Genomic DNA, 19,936 nt, shown 5'->3' with positions numbered 1-19,936 from the left:
ACCCTTTCCGTTCCCACTCCAGAAAGTTGGCAAGCCATTGTCAGCAGTGTCCCTTGACTAAAGCATACTTTAGTAAGATGGCACCAAGATGGCAGCCATTGTCAGCAGTGTCCCTTGACTAAAGCATACTTTAGTTAATTCTTTGGGGACCAGAGACCCGGGAGAAACTTGCAAATGAAATCCGAACAGAAGCTTGTGCCACTGGACAGAGGAAATACTAACTCAAGATTATCTGTTCAGCACATTCGAGAGCCTCAACCCTGGTGAGCACCAGATCTGTGCCACGTGGAAACAGCAGAGAAATGCAGTAGAAAGTTTGCTGCTTGTTTCACAATAGCTTGGTGCAGTGCTCCCTGCTCAACGTCATGAGACAGAAATAACTGGGGTTGCACTTTGAAATTTTTATTTGAGGCATTCAGATGGCACCGTAGCATTTCTTTGAACTTTCCTGCATTGATGCAAGTGTTTGGGGCTCTTCAGAAAATGACTTAATATTTGAAGGGCTTAATAAATATTTGTTGCATAGTCCTAAGATCTCTCTTGAGTTTGAAGGCGTTTTTGTGCCTATAGGTCATAAGGAAAGCATTTTTAAAGTACAGTTTGATCACCTGTGGAAATTGCCTAGCAACCATCCTTTTATCCATCAGTCAGTCTGAATTAGCACTTGTTTGTCATAATAATTAGTCTACTTCCCTTGGGTGCACTATTGAGCCAATTAAAATCATACAACTGTGCTATGTACCATTTCTTGGTGAAAGGGTCAGGTAATGAATTTAGATTTTCCACCTTCATTCAAACACTTGAAACTTTTCAGAGGTTATGACTCTTCAAACTTTCTTGTATGGATCCCAGGATCATTTCAATTATTATATTTTTCTTCTTTTTTCTTTTTATCGCTGCACCTGTGGCATGGAAGTTCCCAGGCTCGGGGTCACATCAGAGCTGCAGCTGAGGCCTTTGCCACAGCCACAGCAATGCAACTGAGTGAGGCCAGGGATCAAACCTGCATCCCCGGGGACACTGTTGGGTTCTTAACTGGCTGAGCCACAACGGGAACTCCACAATCATTACATTGTTGGTTATCGTCTCTACTTCCCTTCCTATGTAGCATTAAATATGCACCCGAAATACAATGATGGAAAATTTATTTCCAAGGATTTTGAACATTTCGCAGGGGTAACTTTTTTTTCAAGGTGAAATTTGCATAACATGAAATTAACCCTTGTAAAGTGACCAATTCCCTGGCATTTTGTACATTCACTTTGTTGTATAAATCCTGTCCTTATCAAGTTCCAAAATATTTTCATCACCTGAAAAGAAAACCCCATACCCATTATGCAGTCACTCCCCATTGTCCCTTCCCCCCAGCCCCTAGCAACCACACATCTGCTGTCTGTCTTGATGGATTTTCCTGTTCTAGACATTCCATACACGTGTCATACAATACGTGGCCTTTTGTATCTAGGTTCTTTCACTTAGCATAATACCTAGACTAAAGTTCGTCCATGTTGTAGCATCTATCAGTATTTCATTCCTTTTTATGGCTGAATACTATTCCACTGTGTAGTTATTGCCACAGATGTAATTTTTATAGCCAAGGTATATTATCTTTATAAAATCCAAAACTTTAAGAGCCATTAGAAGATGCAATAGGAGGCATATCTCTTAGGGTAACCAGGTTGAAATGTTTCTAGATGAAATGGACGTGTACAGACCTAGAATTCTCCTCCTGGTTGCTGCCACCTAGCTTTGTGGCCTTGTATAAAGGAGCGTCAAGGCCGTTAATTAGAAAATAAGTAGCTAGGTAATGGCTAAATCATTTAAATGTTGTTTCTTTGCTCAAAAATCCCCAGCGCCCTACACAGTAGCCCTGCACATAGTAGGTCCTTGGTAATGTTTATCAACTTCCTGGAACACCAAAATCATCAACCTTACAAGTCTAGCATAGTTGGACGTGCTCAGAAGTGGTTTATGTCGTGCCATAATTTTCTTGTTCTTAAAAGAACTCTTGCATTTTTTTTTTAATTAGTCAAAATGTTCTGCTATTAATAATAACTTGCCAAATCAACTTGAAGGGTCCATTGCAGGAGATGAATACCTATCAGTAGCTTGCGTCTTAGATTATAAATGAGAGGTCTGACCAGCAGCCCTCGTGAAGAGGCGACACGGTAGGTCCATTGGGCGGAATTTGTGAGAAAGCTCATGAATATTTTCCATGGCATGTGCTGGGAATATGGTGCAAGCACAGGAACAAAAGGCGAGGGAAAATGAGCCAGACACAAAGTCCTTTTTGAATGTTTATTTTAGAGAGAGGCTAGTAATTGATTAAACTAATCCAATATCTGGAAACATTCTTTTTTAATCTTCCCCTTGCCTTTTATGCAGCTTGAAATTTTGGAGACGCCTCTTTGAAGTGGAGCAGGGTCGGGTCTGAAAGGAACAAACAGTTTCCCAGACAGATGTGTGAAGAAAGGCCTGGAGCTATGAGCTCCTCACTGGGGTTAGATATGCAGGGGGCCAGGCTGTTAAAAACACAGCAACGTGAAATAGGAATATTCTTTCACCTCCGAAGGGAATTGTTTTCCGATAGTAAAAAGGAAGGGAGGACGCCATTGCCCTTTTCCCCCAATTCCTCTGCTTTCTTTTGAAACTTGTAGTCAACTGTTGCTCTCTTGTGCCATTCCGAGATGCTTCTGAAGGCTCACGTGTAAAAACAGCACCATTTTTGACATGATACTTGTTTTACCTTTTATCCTGTCCATTCCTATGCAGTGATGGTGAAAGCCAGCCTGACGGTTCTCAAAAGTTGCTTCCTTTAAATTGCAGGGTCTCCATGGCAACAGCATCATCCCAGGTCCTCATTCCTGAAATCAACCTCAACGACACATTTGACACCTTTGCCTTAGATTTTTCCCGAGAGAAGAAGTTGCTAGAATGTCTGGATTACCTAACAGGTATCGTCTTTGGGGTTTTCTTTAATACCATGTACATTTGGTGATACCAAAAGTTTGCCACCAGATCAGTTGCCTAAAACCAGAGGTGTGGGCTTCTGATTTAGGAGTGCAGGCTAATATTCCCGTAAACAGTTTCTGGCATTCCTTTTTTTTTTTTTTTTTTAACCCCCCAAGCAAAATCACATAGTCCAAGACTAAACTGGGGACGGAGAGAAGGAGTTCCCATTGTGGCTCATCGGATGGCGAATCCAACTACTATCCATGAGGACGCAGGTTCGATGCCTGGCCTCGCTCAGTGGGTTAAGGATGATCCAGCATAGCTGTGAGCTATCATGCAGGTCACAGACATGGCTCAGATCCCGCGTTGGTCTGGCTGGGGTGTAGGCCGGCGGCTGCAGCTCTGATTCAGCCCCTAGCCTGGGAACGTCCATGTGCTGTGAGTGCGGCCATAAAAAGCAAATAAAGCAAAATAAAATAAGATGGGATCCAAGGGAAACTAAAGCCAATCTTGGTCATCGACAATATATGTGGGAATTCCCGTCATGGCTCAGTGGTTCACAAATCCGACTAGGAACCATGAGGTTGCGGGTTCGATCCCTGGCCTCGCTCAGTGGGTTAAAGATCTGGCGTTGCTGTGAGCTGTGGTGTAGGTCGCAGACTCAGCTCGGATCCCTGCGTTGCTGGGGCTGTGGTGTAGGCCGGGGGCTACAGCTCTGATTTGACCCCTAGCCTGGGCACCTCCATGTGCCGAGGCTGCAGCCCTAGAAAAGACAAAAAAAAAGAAAAAAGAAAAGAAAATATATGTGGCATCATTTTCCTCCCTCTCAGAGTGTGGGTACCACGCGTGATAGCCCTTTTGGGCAGCAAAGAGAGGCAGTGTGGCTCTTTTCCATTTCATGTCAGCGAGGCAAATGCCTCTCACTGTGCCTTGGCAGAGAACAACTTGGCAGCTGGTGTCTACCCTGCTCCGGCTCTTTGTACTTGTTTAAGCTTCACCACCTCGAATTGCGGTAAAGCATTAGAATCCTGATTGTGCAAATAGCCAAGGTCGTCCGTCCTGCCCTGCGGGAGGGCAGATAGCCAGGGAGAGGCAGAATTGGGATTTAGCTCAGGTCTGTACAGATGCCAGAGACCGCCCCTCTTTCTAGTAAAAGACTGAATTTCACCTTGCCCAAGGTCACCGTGGCGTATGTCCCCCAAATTACATATGAATTCCTGATGTCATGTTTCAATCCATGCTTTCTGATAGGCATTTTTACTTTTTATTTTTTTGGGGGGGGGAGGGCAGGTGTGTCAAGCTGAAAAAAAAAAAAAAACCAAAGCAGCCCTGATAAAGGAAAGCCTCAGGCTACTCCTTATCCCACCCACGCTTCCACATTTTTCTTTGCTGTCAACCGATAAGGCAAGAACTCACAACTTTGGCTGATGGGGTGTGGACTGTTGAGACGGCCTTATTTGTGTGAGCCAAAGCCACTGGTGCCTGTGAGTTCAGAACAGCTCCATGTGTACCATAAAGCCAGCTGTGCCCAGACCTTCCAACGTTGCCACCTTCACGAGACCACGTCCCTAACTTAGCGCAGCCCTGGTCTTACTCGGTGTGTGTGTGCACCTGTTTGTGGGGGAAGGCAAAGTCCCTCACAAGAGAAGGGCGTTGGTTTGACAGCCTGTGGCTGGAAAGCCAGGAGTTGGGTGTTCAAGGACCCTTGTACCCGGAGGGTCATTTGTTTCTTTGCCACGGCCCAAGGTGCTGTTTTTAGCCTTTCTGCATTTGCGAGCGAGGCCAGTGGTCCCGCAAACTTCTTGTCTTAGGTGGTCATTCTTTCAAACCCCACCGCTCCTGTGAAGGAAGAAGGCGCTTCCGAAGGCGCGTACAGTAAGGAACCAAACTCGGTCTCAAATACATATGAAGAAAGCTTCTAACTCTGAGATTGACCTAATATAACACTATTCCAGGAAACTTCCGATGACCATAGAAACAGTTTCTATCTGCATAGTCCGTTGGGGTCCCCGCTAGCCCCATGAGACTGTTTTGTGTCATTGTTTTGGTTTGGTTTTGGCCATGCATGCCGCGGGCGGAAGTTCCCGGGCCAGGGATCGAATCCACGCCATAGCCGTGGCCCAAGCCCCTCTGGTGACAATGCCAGATCCTTAACCTGCTGTGCTATAAGAGAACTCCCATATGAGACTATTGAAAATGTCGAAGTGTGGCTAATGAGCTTTTTATTTGGATTTAACGTTAGTGAAATGTAATTGAAATGTAAAGAGGCCCACATAGCGTGTGGCTCCTGCATGAGCGCAGGTGCAAACTTTCTCAGGCTGAGCCCCTTTTCATGACGGCATCCTATTAAAAATCTTTGTTCTTCTTGCCTTTGGGAATGAGTGTGGTTGCCACAATAGAACGTCCCATTAGCAGTGACTAAACGCATCAGAGAGCGTTCCTCTCGCAGAAACAGGAGAACAGAGATGTGTCATCCAGGGCTGGTTCAAGGGTGCCTTCAGACCCCAGGCTCCTTTTCTGCTCTGCCAACTTCATTGTACTGACACGTGATCACCTTACGCCTAGTCCACCTTCAGGCATCACGCTCCACTCAGAGGCCTGAGAGGAAGTGACAACCAAAAGCTCTGTCCACCAAGTTTGTCTTTGCGCGGAAGACAAAAAGCTTGCTCAGCAGACCCATCTAGCAAACTTCTCCTTGGGTCTCGTGGGCCAGATCGGTGCCACCAGGTCATGCCCCGTTTCCCACGAATTGTTTCCGAGCATTTCGACAGCATAGAGCCATGCTCATCTCTGCGTGCGTCGGCCACGGCACTGGCGACAGGGGCAGGTGTGCAACTAGTTGGCACTAACTAGTAACGTGTACACCATATATCATTCCGACGGCTGTTTCTGCCAAACCGAAGACCTGCTATAATGCCTGCTTCCCTACCAACTTCAGATACAAATGTGGACCATTTCTAGACATAACATCAATCCTGGGCCATAACATCCAATGCTTGGCTGATATTGCCAAGTCCAAATAGTTTATCAGACATTTGTAAGCAGGAAACGAAGTGTTCTGGAGGATTAGCCCACCATTTCTTGCGTCCTGTTTATCAGAGAGGCAAGCAAATAACAGTTGTGCTACCAATTCCATGCATATTGAAATTGGCAGCATGCTCTTGCTCTCATTTACAGCAAATTGGATATTGACTTTTCAGGACAAACCCATTGGGTTTATAATCAAAACAGGGTTTGCCTGCCTGGCTGTGAAAACACATTTTTCCCCCTTTCTGACATGCTTCTAAATGGTGCGTCAGGTTAATAACCAAAGAGGTGACATTTCCTCCCTGATTGCAGCTCCTGCCATGTGTTTCCCAGCTACCTGCCCATTTCAAACATGGTTTTCTTTGTATTTAATCCCATATTGCAACGCAGAAAGAACAACATCCTTCTACGATGGTGGATGGAGAAATAATTCCATGAACTCTTTAGATGACGGGAGAATAAATAGTTCTCCACTGAGCCGTGCAGCGTGATTCCTCACTAACAGGACCACACAGACAATAAGAAGCATGTTTTACGATGCAGCTGGGCCTCCCCCTGTGGAAGCATCTCCTGATGGTGTGTCACTTACTCATCCACGTCACAGCACATGGCACTAAATCTTGCATGTGCATACTTCGGGAGGCAGCCGCATGAAGTCACATTCCGGAATATTCCAAATTCTCTGTAGAGCCCCTCTGTCTTAATGCACAACTTGACTCAGTGCCTGCCGCATGTCGGTGCCCAGTGATGTTTGTGGAACGCACTGACCCAGAGACTAAGCTGGGCGAATGGACTTAACGCCGCAGACATAAAAGTTACTTGCTTCGTACGATGCTTGGCCTGGATGTATCTCTGTGTTGGCAAAGTGAAGAATACTAACACGATCAACGTTTTCCATTTTACCATTTTCATGATCTTGCCTCCCTCTCTGGGTTTGTTGAGGACTCAGGCATCCTGACCCAAGTCTAGAGCAGGACAGACTTCTCTGATAGTGTAAGCAGACCTTGCTGCTCATCTGCAGGACGCAGAGAACTCTCTCCATTTGAAGTCAGGTGCTGGTGTACAGCAGAATGGACATCAAGGCCTGGATCACATCTTTAAACCAGGGCTCGGCAAACGTGGACTGTGAAGGGCCAGATGGTAAATAGGTTAGGCTTTGCAGGACCTACGGTCAGAACTGCTCACCTCTGCCATTGCACGAAAGCTGTCCTAGACAGTACGTAAATGAACGAGGCTGGCTCTGTTCCAATAAAACTTTATTTACAAAAACAGGCAGTGGGCCAGATTGGGCCCATAGCCATAGTTTGCCAAGCCCTGCTCTAAAATATGATTGCCAGTGCAAAGCTCTCACGGCCTAGGCCTTTTTCTTGCTCACAGACACTTCTCATAAAACCAGCTCTTGAACTCACTCCAGGAGAAGTCATCTTAAAGTCATCATTTTGGTTGGGTTTTGACTGCTCTGCTCCACAAAGTGTTCAAGACATAAAACAGCAGGCTTCCCCGGCAATCAGGTTAATCAAATGCCAAGCAATCCTGTTTTTCTTGGGGAAGAAAATGTACTTTTTAGATATGATTGATTGTTCATCCCGTTCTTAATTCGAAATATCACCTATAAAGCGGAAAGTGAGACGACACTAGAACTACCCTAATACCTTTTTAAGGCACCAAAACATCGAATGAAAGAAAATTTCCCCACAATTATATGGCTGATTTCTTGTGGGATAACAAATAGCAGTATTTTTCCAGTTGGGTGCCTGAATATAAAAATATGTGGCGTCTTCTAGTTCAGAGGTTGGCTGCCTTTGGCTCATATGCCACATCTGGTCCTGACCTGTTTTGTAAATCAAATTCTCCTGGAACGATCTGAGTACAAGTTGTCGATCTGAGTACAGATGGGCTGCTTTCATGGAACAAAGGCAGCGTTGCGTAGTTGCCACAGAGACCATATGACCCACCAGGCCTGTACAGTTTACCATGCAGCTCTTTACTGAAAACATTTGCCCTCCCCACAGTGGGGATGAAATTACAAAAGCTCACCTTGTTTCCTTTTTGTTTAACATGTTTTCTTTCATGAATAAGAGAGTATTGTTTGGGAGTTCCCGTCGTGGCATAGTGGTTAACGAATCCGACTAGGAACCATGAGGTGGCGGGTTCGATCCCTGGCCTTGCTCAGTGGGTTAAGGACCTGGCATTGCCGTGAGCTGTGGTGTAGGTCGCAGACGCGGCTCGGATCCCGCGTTGCTGTGGCTCTGGCGTAGGCCGGTGGCTACAGCTCCGATTCGACCCCTAGCCTGGGAACCTCCATATGCCGCGGGAGCGGCCCTAGAAAAGGCAAAAAGACAAAAAAAAAGAGAGAGAGAGTATTGTTTGCGAGGGAGTGGGATAAACTGGGAGTCTGGGATTCGTAGATGCCAATTACTCCCTTTAGAAAGGATAAGCAATGAGATTCTACTATAAAGCACAGGAAGCTATATCCAGTCTCTTGCAATAGACCATGATGGAAGATAACAGAAGAAAGGGCACCATCCAGCAATCCCGCTTCTGGGCATATATCTGGACAAAGCTACAATTCAAAAAGATACATGCAGCCATATGTTCCTAGCAGCACTATACACAGTAGCCCAGACCATGGAAACAACCTAAATGTCCATCAAGAGATATCAAAGAATTAAGAAGATGCAGTACCTATATACAATGGAATACTATTAAGCCATAAAAAAGAATGAAATCATGCCATTTGCAGCAACATGGATGCAACTCGAGATTCTCATACTAAGTGAAGTCCGTCAGAAAGAGAAAGACAAATACCATACGCTCTCACTTACACGTGGAATCTAAATTAGGGCACAAATGAACTTACCTACAGAACAGAAACAGATTCTCAAACACGGAGAACAGACTTATGGTTGCCAAGGGGGAGGCGGAGAGAGTGGGATGGGTGGGGAGTGTGGGGTTAGCAGATGCAAACTATGACATTTAGATAAGCAATGCGGTCCTGCTGTATAGCACAGGGAACTATGTCCAGTCTCTTGGGATAGACCGTGATGGAAGATGACATGAACAAAAGACTGCGTGTGTGTGTGTTTGACCGGGTCACTTTGCTGCACAGCAGAAACTGGCACAACACCATACATCGACTATAGTTTTTTTTTTAAAAAGAGAGTATTGTTTGTTTTAACCTCCTAAACCCACTTTCGTGATTCAATAGATAAGATACCCGCTGGCCAACCGGCTAAAAAACCGCAGTGCTCACCAGCCAACCCGATGGTCTTTGGGTTGGGATCGCCGTCTCTCAGAGAGTCGTTCCGGGGGACGGATTTTAAAAGGCCGGCTGGGACTGTCGCACCTGTCCCTGAAATGTATCCCTGCGGTTTCTACTCCTCTGCTAAGTGACCATCTTGCTCTGCTCCCCACAGCTCCCAACCCTCCCACGATCAGAGAAGAGCTCTGCACGGCTTCCTATGACACCATCACCGTTCACTGGACCTCTGATGACGAATTCAGTGTGGTTTCCTACGAGCTCCAATACACCATATTCACCGGACAAGCCAACGTCGTCAGTGAGTATTACGCACCCTGCGCATTTCTCTGTGTGGTGCCTGTTAGCGGATCGATGACATTTCTGAGTTTAAATATCAGGGGCAAGGCAGCTATGCTCTCCACTCTACCACCACCGCCACCACCACCAAGTGCGTTGGGGGAAATAACAATAAAAAATACATTTCACGGAGTTCCCGTTGTGGCGCAGTGGTTAACGAATCCGACTAGGAACCATGAGGTTGTGGGTTTGGTCCCTGCCCTTGTTCAGTGGGTTGACGATCCGGTGTTGCCGTGAGCTGTGGTGTAGGTTGCAGACGCGGCTCGGATCCCGCGTTGCTGTGGCTCTGGCGTAGGCTGGCAGCTACAGCTCCGATTGGACCCCTAGCCTGGGAACCTCCATATGCTGCGGGAGCGGCCCAAGAAATGGCAAAAAGACAAAAAAAAAATACATTTCACAAAATAAATACGTAAATAAATAAATATCAGGGGGAGACACGGAAGGAACACCCTATTTGTTGGCTTACTTTTCCCAACCAAGAAGATGAGCACGCTCGCTCGTCCTTTGCTAGGCAAAACAACAGGCCAAATAGGGTTGAAAATGACTGATCTCAGAGTTCCCTGGTGGCCTAGCAGTTAAAGGACCTGGTGTCACTGCGGCAGCGAGGTTTTGATCCCTGGCCTGGGAAATGTTTGCGTGTTGTAGGCGCAGCCAAGGAAAGAAACAAGGGCAGAAGGAAATGACTCATCGCTAGCAAACCGCATAGATGAATCTTAGAAACATATCGTTAAGAAGCAAGAAACCAAAGAATGTATGCAGGGCAAGTCCACTTAGCCATTTATAAGTTAATGATAAAAATAAACTGTTTGGTTGAAAGATGCACACACAGGGGTAAGAACTAGGAGATAAAAGTCCAGATGTTGATTACCTCTGGGATGGGAGGGCAGTAGCACCACTGGCAAAAAAACTATATGGGAGGTCAGGAGGTTAACAGCACCTTCTGGGTGGAAGTTACCTGGTGCAGTCATTTTACCATCCATCTCGTTTTCAGTTCTTTTCTGAGTGTTATCTCACAATTTAAAAAAGAAAAAAGAAAACGATTTAATGACATGAATAGCCAGAGAATACCAACCATCTGATCCCCTTTGGAGGAGCAGTGGGCCATCATTTGACATGTTAGGAACTGGTCCCCACCTGGGAGGAGTTTGAGACCTGTTTTGAAACGGGAGAAACTCTTCTCTCACTGGGGCCCATTGAGATCGTCACTCTCAGACACAGTGCAATGATCTCCAGTAGCAGCAGTAGCTGGCCAGAGAGCTAACAGCGGAAGTTGCACTAACTCTCCCCAGAGTTAGTTCAATTAAGTAAAGAGCAAAGGACCAGAAGAAATGGCTTTTCAGGGAAGCAAGTTTGAAACTTCTTTAGCAAATAAAAATAGAACATGCCCAAGTGGAACAGGATAGAATAGCCGTCACTTTTCAACAAAGAAATGTTTTGAGTCCATGTCAACTTAACGTGCCTTTGTTATAGAACCCTTTTTCCTCTGAACTACACTGTTCTTTCCTAGCAGGTAATTCTGAGGCATGTGATGCTTAAAATAGAAATTTGATTTAGGAGTAATTAAAAGAGGGATGCTTGGAGTTCCCGCTGTGGTGCAGTGGGTTAAGAATCCGACTGCTGTGCCTTAGGTCGCCGTGAGGTACAGGTTCAATCTCCAGCCCAGTGTAGTAGGTTCAAGGATCCAGCACTGCTGCAGTGCTGGCGTAGGTCACAGCTGCAGCTTGGATTCAGCCCCAGGCCTGAACTTGCATATGCCTCTGGTGCAGTCATTTGCAAAAAGAGAGAGAGAGAGATGCTGGAGTCCCCTGGTAGCCTAGTGGTTCAAGGATCTGGCATTGTCCCAGCTGTGGCGAGGGTTCCATCCCTGGCCCAGGAATTTCTCTGCATGCCGTGGGCATGGCCAGAAAAAAAGAGGGATGCAGAAAGACCAATTTAAGTGCCTCAAGTATAAATGACCTGTACCGACAAATGCCCCCCCCCCCCACGGTCTTATATCCCATTTTTCCAGCTTCTCCTCCTCATCCATCTGATCTTACACTCCTTAATCACTCTGGCCTGGACACTTTTATTATAGTCTTACTGTTTTCTAAGAACGTATAATTTTGGAGTGAAAGGGAAAATTGTGAAATGTTGAGAACAGCTTTGGCAAGCTGCCTGGGGAGATAGGAAGAGAGAGAGGGCGGGCATGGTGGTATAACCAAAAGGTCTTGGGGCAAGGGATCATTAAACTCAGTCTCGAAAAAGCATGGGTACCCATCAGGATGCGAATCCCAGACAGCCATGTCCTCACAAGCCAACCCATCGAGACAGAACATGGCAGGTGTAGTGGGAGGTCTCATCTAATTAAGCCTGACTGGAGAGCAGAGTAAAGAGGGGGAGACAGTGAGAAATGAAGACCGAGAACCAGGATATCGGTCTAATTCTAGAAAGTGCATGTTCTGAATCATCAGTTACTTCATCCTCACTCACAGTACAAAGCTAGACCATGCAGGGTCCCCCAGGCCACACCACGTTTGCATTTGACTCTGGGGGTTTGGGAGTCGTTCAGATCAATGGTGTGATCAGATGTAGACTTAGAAGCTGGCTCAGGTCGCCCTGTGGAAGATACCGTGGGACACGCAGAGACCTGAACTGGGAGATTCGTAGTAACTCACGGAAGTCAGGACCCGCCAGACACTCTAGCAGCAGAGAAGGTAATTCCAGAAAGGTTTCTTTAGCTCTGGCCCCTATCCTTGGGAAACAACACCGTTACTGTCCTCAGATGTTCGACGTGCTTTGGGGGTCAAGGCTAAGAAGCCCTAGTACAACAGTAGTTTGGCATCATTTCATTCTCCTTCCACTATTTTGGATTCTTCTGGTATGGCTCCCCATCTCCAGTTCTACATGCCCTGCTCCAAATCCTAAAGAATTACTGATTCTCTAAAAGCTTCCTTTTTAGTAAGCGATGCCCCAAACACTCTGTAATAATAGTGTATAAAATACACACAGTGAAAAGTGAATGTTTTCCAGTGTACCAGCTGCCCAGAATACCCACTGCACCAATTCCACTTCACATGCATCTTTCTTGAGATAGTTTATTTGAGACAAGACTACACAAACACACACATACATTTTCAGGGACACAGAAGGCAGTTGGCCATCCACAGTTCTTCACCTTGCTTTCACTAAATATTATAGAGTGACTTTTAAAATTTCAGCACAGATGAAGAACTGCTTCATTCCTTTGTGAGTCAGCATAGTATCCTATGGTGAGCATGTACTCTAATTTACCTTGTCTTCTATCAATGTATATTTAGCTTGTTTCCAGTCTGTTGTGTGTATAAACCATGCCTCAAGGACTGTTCTTGAATACCTATCCTTCCACACATGGGGAGTTTTATCTGTAAAATAATCTCTTGAGATGGAATTGCTGGGACAAAGATTATTTACATTTTACTTTTGGTTGACACTGCCACGTTGCCCTTCGGAAAGGTGACATGATTTTTTTTTCAATGCATTTTTCCAGGCGTGTGAGCTTATATTTCACTGATGTGGGAGACATACAGCATAAACTTAACATGGAATTAATGTCTAGTAGGATTTTCAAATCTTGATTATGCTTCACCATAAACCTGGAATACAAATTACTCGATAGTCACTAATGTCTTACTAAATAGTCACTCTTTCATTTAAAGCAGTGATTCTTAGTGGGGGCAGTTGTGCTCCCCGCCCCCCACCCCCAGAACCATTTGGCATTGTCTGGAGACATTTTTTATTCTCACATCTTGGGGGAAAAGTTGCTACTGGCATCCAGTGAGGAGAGGCCAAGGACATCCCACAGTACACAGGTACATTTACCCCCACACACAACAAAGAATTATCTGGCCCAACATGACAGTAGCATCAAGGCTAAAGAGGCCGAATTTAAAGCAAGGTAAACAAATAGCATCTACATGATGAAATTCTAAATACTGAGAATATAACTGAACGTACCTACCCCGACACCACTAAGTAGCATGGAAGGGAAAACACAACAAAAAGAAGCAAGTAGAATGACTTTCTTTTTGTTTTCACTTAAGGAATTACTCCTGTCATGTTGCGGGATGAATATTACTAGCATACTGGGTAGATTGAGCCAGGGAGGGTATCAACCATTCGCTTGAAGAAGAAGAAATTCAAAAGATGGTCAGAAATTCCAAGGCAATCAGAGAAAAGGAGAGAAGGGCTGAGAAGAGCAGGTAGAAACGGAGGCACTGCAAAAAATGAACTGGGATCAATAAGCATTATGTCCAACTCAAAAAACAAGAGAAGCTTCTCTGAAAACACAAAAAGGATTGAATGGAGCAACATCTGTTGGTGAGTGAATAATACAGCCAGAAAAAGAAAACATGGGGAGTTATTTTATACCTCAAGGGTGATGTTTGGCCCCCAGGAGGAATGTTACATTTCTCTGAGATTATTTTTGCTTGATCCAGGAAAAAGTCTATCAGTGTTCTATTGGTGCGTAAGAACGTTTCCCCAACTTTGCAGCTTAAGGCAACACCCATTTATTATTTCAGAGTTTCCATGGGGCAGGAATCTGGGCACAGTTTAACCAGGTCATCTTCTCAGGGTCTCATAAGGCTGAAGTCCCTTAGGTTGTTGTCCGAATTTAGTTCCTCATGTTTGTGGGATTCATGGAAGCTTGCTAGCTTGCTTTTTCACACCTTGCTGCCCGGGTGGTGAGGGGTGATGGGGAGGGTGTGTCTTCGCTAAACCCTCCTGTAAAAGGATTACCTGATTGGGTCAGCCCCACCCAGGATCATTCCTCTTTGGATTAACTCCAAGTCAACTCTTTAGGGACCCATAATTACATTCATAAACTCCCATCACCTTTGCCATGCAAGATACTGTCACAGGAGCGATAAAGATGATAGGACCTTTGTCCTTGGCCATGTTTTATTGGTTAGGTCATAGGTCCTGTGTACACTCAAGGAGAGAGAATTACACAAGGTCATGCATGGTATGGAGTGGAAATCATGGGGACCACCCAAGGGTGGGTCCACCATAAGTGGTTATACCTCTCCTGAAATTTCTCCAATCGAATTTTCATGGGCATTTGGACAGTACTTACCACCTTGGCCTGGACGGAGGGGCCCTGTAACACCTGACTTTTGCTGAATAGCCAACAACCCCAGAACCTAAGTAGCGTATAATTATAAACGTTGACTACTCGTGCAGTAAACACAAGAGAGCCTAACCAAGACCAGCAGGACCTCCTAGCTGACCCCCAGCTCCATGACCATGCCAGATCCTTAACCCACTGTGCCAAAGAGCAACTCCTGGTTATCCGTTTTATATAGTGTGTATATCTAAGACGATTTTTTCGTAACTATTACACGTATTTGGAGTGACTGAGAGACCCAGATTTAAATCCCCACTTGGGACCTTACTGGACCTATAATTGGGGGAAATTATTTAACATCCTCTGCATCTGTTTCTTTATCTCTAAGAAGGAATATTTTAATTTCACATGATTGAGATAATAAAAGCAAAGGTTTTAGTCCTGTGGTGGCCGGTGTCAGCCCATAGCTATTCAACGTTAGTTACTGTTCCTACAGAAATATAGACTGCACTCACCCATCACTGGAGTTTTTTTGTCATATGATACATTAAAAAGGTCAGGCGTGCAACTTGCCAGGAGTAGCTCCGTGAGGGCATTTCGCAGTCTTCATGAGAAAGGCTGTCCTTGAATGTTGTTTGTTCAACTCTCCGATCATTTGAAGATGTCCTACTAATCAAGGGGTACAAACTCCATTGGAAAATAGGAGAAAGATGCTCCAGAGCTGGCTATAGCTCCATGTGCCACTAGGCAGTCTTTTACTGTCCCGAGGTCATGGTTCCTTCACTTGTCATAATACATTCAAGTTAATTGTCCTCAACTGAATTTAGTGAAGGAGAATTAAATACTATCTATGGAGCTTTTTAATCTTATATTAAAAAAAAAGAGCATCCCTAATCGCATTCATACACTTGTATGCAAAATTGAAGACATCGTTAATTTTTTGGTGGGTTTTTTTTTTGGCTGCACACACGGCATGTGGAAAGTTCCAGGCCAAGGGTCAAGCCTGCGCCACAGCAGCTACTGGAGCCACTGCAGTGACAATGCCAGATCCTTAACCGGCTGAGCCACAGGAGAACTCCTGTTTTTTATTTTATGGCTGTATACACGGTATATGGAAGTTCCCAGGCCAGGAGTTGAATCTGAGCCTCAGCTGCAGCCTACACCACAGCTACGGCAATGCTGGATCCTTAACCCACTGAGTGAGGCCAGGGATCCAACCCACAACCTCATGGTTCCTAGTCGGATTCGTTAATCACGGAGCCATGAACTCCTGATAGATATGTATTTAATTTTACAATGTTTTCCATGTTTTTTTTTTTTTTTTTCCAAACCGGTTTTTAATGCGTCATTGAAAATCTTCACGCGGAGCCTTTTCCCAGCAGCCTATTTTTATTACTGGCAGAAGTCAAAAGATCCATGGCTTCAAGCCTTCATGGCAAAGCCATTATCTGTCTTTGATTTATTTTAGTCATTTTGAAAACATTCATGGAGGTTATTAAACATTTACTCTTTGTATTGAGGAGAAGGAAAAGAATGTTCATTTCTGTCCAGTCTGTTGGAAGAGAAAAAGGATGTTAGAAGCTGGTGTGCGGCCGCTCTGAAGGGTGTCCATGTTGCAGAATGTAAATTACACATGATGTTTTACTGTAAGATGACAGTTGCTATGCAAGGCTCTGAAATCCCAAATGTAGGATCTTGTAGGATCTTGTAATGAGTGGCATTATGTAGGGAGATGCTTCTGACTCGCAGCGAATGAGAAAAAATCCAGAAGTACAAAATCCAAAAAACTCAATGGTTGCATTATCTTTTGAGTTCCATTGTTGTTGCAGTACTTCATTGCTGAATGGGAAATGGTGCGTGTTGGCACACCCTCAAAGGTGACTGGAAACGAATTTAGAGCCAAGTAGAAGTTTCGGTCAGGATGGCTTTGTGGGTGTTTCATAAAGTGATGAATAAAATCTAGTCAACAGTCCCAACACAGTGGGGTGTCAAGGCAGGGAAGTCTGGCGCGGGGCGCCATATGCAAGAAGTTAAGTGGTGCTGACGCTAGACCCACAGTAGCAATGCAATAATGGCGTATTCCATGGCACCCCACTTACTCCAGCCCCCGGAAGAAATCAGTCCATGTTGCTTTCTTGGCATTTGTAATCCACTTCGCAGTTATTGCCTTGGCCATAACAATCATATCAAGGTCAGCCTCAATAGTCATAGTTAGCATTCAATGAGAGCAGATTGTCCCAGGGTAAAGTTATCCAAATTTTCCTGCTCCATAAACATTTTGTTCTTTCAATAATCAAGGGGAAAAAATCAGTGACCTCTTCAAAATAATCAGGATAGTCAGGGTCCCTTTTTTTGTTTGGAAAAGGTTTCTGAAACATTTCGTCTTTTTGTTGTTGTTGTTGGGTTAGGACTTTCGATGGTAAGCCAAGTTGCAGTTTGCAGCAATTTCAGACATCTGCTTTCTGATGTTGCTGAAAGCATCCCCCCACCACATTAAACCCGGCTTTGGGATTGTACAGTGATGTCAAGTTTATTGAAACATTTTCACATTTGCTTTCTTTGACCACAAGAGTCATTTTACTGTAACATATGCAATTAAACAGGAATGGTGTCAACGCAGTGACATTGATAGGCTTCTCATTTGACTCTGCTGAATGCTCTGTTTTCATTTGTGCCGGACTGCCATGGACAAAGGTCTGGGAATACGAGTGATTTGCCCTAGGTAATAGAAAAGTGCATTGTTTTTTGTTTTATCGCTATTGTAATATTATTAAATATCTAAAGTGAGGAACGGGCTTCTTTGGGCCCAGAGCTCAGAAGCCAACATTGACTCTTCTTTGGCTGGATTGAAATCTACTAGTTGGTTTTGGCCCTACCCGCACGTAGCGAGTTGGTTACGGCTCCTGTTCAAGGAAAAGGGAAGGTGAGAAAGTATCAGAAGGGGTATAGAGTCCTGTGTGACTCAACTATTCGCGAATGTTCCTCTGGGCCTTGGACAAGTAAGAACTGATGGGAGAAGAAAGGGCTAAGAATTAGGGGGAAATGGGGAATTGGGGGGTGTGGTGGATGGCACCTTAATTGCTTACCTACCTCCACCCCCACCCCCCCAATTCTCTCTCTCTCTCTAGCTCTTTTGTGAGCCCCACATCATCCCCTCAGTTTATGGTGGTTCTGTCAAGTCTGGCAGGCCTCCTGCGACACATGTTTACAGACGGAAATGACAGGCGCTAGAAAATTCACAAGGTTGTTTTTTTTTTTTAGCATGTATCAGTATGTATGTTTGTATATATTGATATATTTAAAGACTCACTGAAGTCTGCCTGAAATGACCGCACCCCCAAGGGGGAATTTTCACAATTTAACCAACTTCAGTTCTTGCCAACTGTGAGACTACCATGAGGCGTGTTGACGAGTTCCCGTTGTGGCTCAGCGGTAACAAACCCAACTAGTATCCACGAAGCCAAGGTTTTGATCCCTAGCCTTGCTCCGTGGGTTAAGGATCCCCATGTGGCTGTGGCTGTGGCTGTGGTGTAGGCCGACAGCTGCAGCTCCATTTCAACCCCTAGCCTGGGAACCTCCATATGCTGCAGGTGTGGCCCTAAAAAGACCAAAAAAAAAAAAAATGTTGTATTAAATTCTCAAAGAAGTAAGACCAAATTAAAAGTCTGGGACTGCTTCTTGGGAATGTGGTTAAGGTCTAAGTTGCCTGCAGATCAAAAGGACTAACCCTTTGACTTGCAGATGCACTGAAAGGGAGGGAGGGGGGGCAAGCTGCAAGCCCTCAGGAAGTGGAGGGGCCCAGCCCTCTACCAAGAATTGGTGCGGAAATTCACCAGAGCCAGGAAACTCCATGACAGCCCGACCAGGGGGCAGGGGGCTGGGAAAAGGTTCCTCTGGAGATGATGGATGGGTGGAGAGGGGAGAGAGGGGCCCAGGACCAAAGAGATGTTTTCAGCATCAGCCAGCTGCAAAACAAAACGGCTTCCTTTTTCCTACACGTTCTTCGAAGCGCCCATAAATCCACAGCCTGCTCCTCAAACTACAGCCAGATGAACGCAGCTAGAGCAGCAAGCCTGCTCCTCTCTGACAGCAGCCATACCAGGGCTGCAGCTGGTCCCATCCCCGCGGATGCTCTCCTACGAGCCACGCTGGGCCCCTGGGCCACTCACAGGTGCCTCGTATGCCCAGCACTTTGTCAGTTCCGCTTTATCCCATCGGCCAGAGTGGCTCCCATGGCCAAATGCAAAGCCACGTGATTAAGACAGTGTCTCCTTTCTCTTTAGAAGGAGCAGCTGCAAAGTCACGTAGGCCTGGATCCAGAGCAGGGTAAAGAATTTGAGGCAAAAATGCCATCCACTGCATCTAGGTTAGAGATGTCACTCCCCCACCCCCCGGCTTTCTTGTAAAAATGTCAAAAAAAAAAAAGAGAGAGATTCCAAGTGAAATACTTCTCAAACAGGGCCCGGGTCTCTTCACACCTCCTGAGTCTTCAAATTGATGAGATCCGACATTTCATGATAAGCATCATGAGAACAGGGGCAGGGACTTTTTGGGTTTTTTTCCATCCCACAGCGCCCAGTCATGGACGATGCACATATATGGTGGGCGCTTCAGCTCCTGGACAGAACCACCCTCGCTGCCCCCATTCGCAATGCGCAGATGCTGCGGCATCATCATCCCGATGGGTCTTTTCCACTTGGAAAGACCAGTGGGACTACATCCTGATACACACAGGTCGCCGTCCTACTTACACGCGGGACCTTGAACGCTCCAATTTCTGGGCAGCCTCCCTAAGAAACGACCGAGCATTCTGCTTCGGGTTCCCAGAACCTCACATTAGGCGACCTGGACGTGACGCCAGCTGGCCCTGTGCTGGCACCGCAGAACTCATCAGGTCTCCTTGGCTTTGCAGGTCTGTGTAACTCGGCCGATAGCTGGATGATTGTGCCCAATATCAAGCAGAACCACTACACGGTGCACGGTCTGCAGAGCGGCACCAAGTACATCTTCATCGTCAAGGCCATCAACCAGGCGGGCAGCCGCAGCAGTGAACCTGGGAAGCTGAAGACAAACAGTAAGTGCCAAGAGCTGGGAGGCTCTCATCTGCCCTCCCTTCCGCTGCCTCCGGCTTCCTTCCTTTTCCTTTTCCCTGTCTCAGCCCTCACCGCCTACAGGGTCAGAACGCACCGAGTGCCAGCAGGGAGTCCTGGATTTTTGCATCCTCAGATCCCTCTCAGTTCCAAGCCGGACATACCGTTGGGGTCTGTAAATGGCAC

The 19,936-nt window shown here is 45.8% G+C and overlaps 1 protein-coding gene across 23 annotated transcripts in view; it reads left to right on the top strand.

Annotated features, from left to right (window-relative positions):
• MID1 (midline 1) overlaps positions 1 to 19,936 on the top strand; it is a 668,331-nt gene that overhangs the window by 634,024 nt on the left and 14,371 nt on the right. For all 23 annotated transcript variants that reach the window (XM_085007319.1, XM_021080487.2, XM_085007321.1 and 20 more), the window contains 3 exons: positions 2,827 to 2,954; positions 9,396 to 9,539; positions 19,573 to 19,734. In XM_085007319.1, the coding sequence (XP_084863445.1) occupies positions 2,827 to 2,954; positions 9,396 to 9,539; positions 19,573 to 19,734 (434 nt within the window). The remainder of the gene's footprint in view (positions 1 to 2,826; positions 2,955 to 9,395; positions 9,540 to 19,572; positions 19,735 to 19,936) is intronic.

Source organism: Sus scrofa, chromosome X, assembly GCF_054392235.1.
Source record: "Sus scrofa isolate SSC_HxYL_T2T_F1_AM1 chromosome X, Sscrofa_HxYL_maternal_Yorkshire_Landrace_v2.0, whole genome shotgun sequence".
Lineage (NCBI taxonomy): Eukaryota > Metazoa > Chordata > Mammalia > Artiodactyla > Suidae > Sus > Sus scrofa.
Note: the sequence above shows the minus strand (reverse complement) of the source record. Positions and strands in the feature narration are given on the sequence as shown.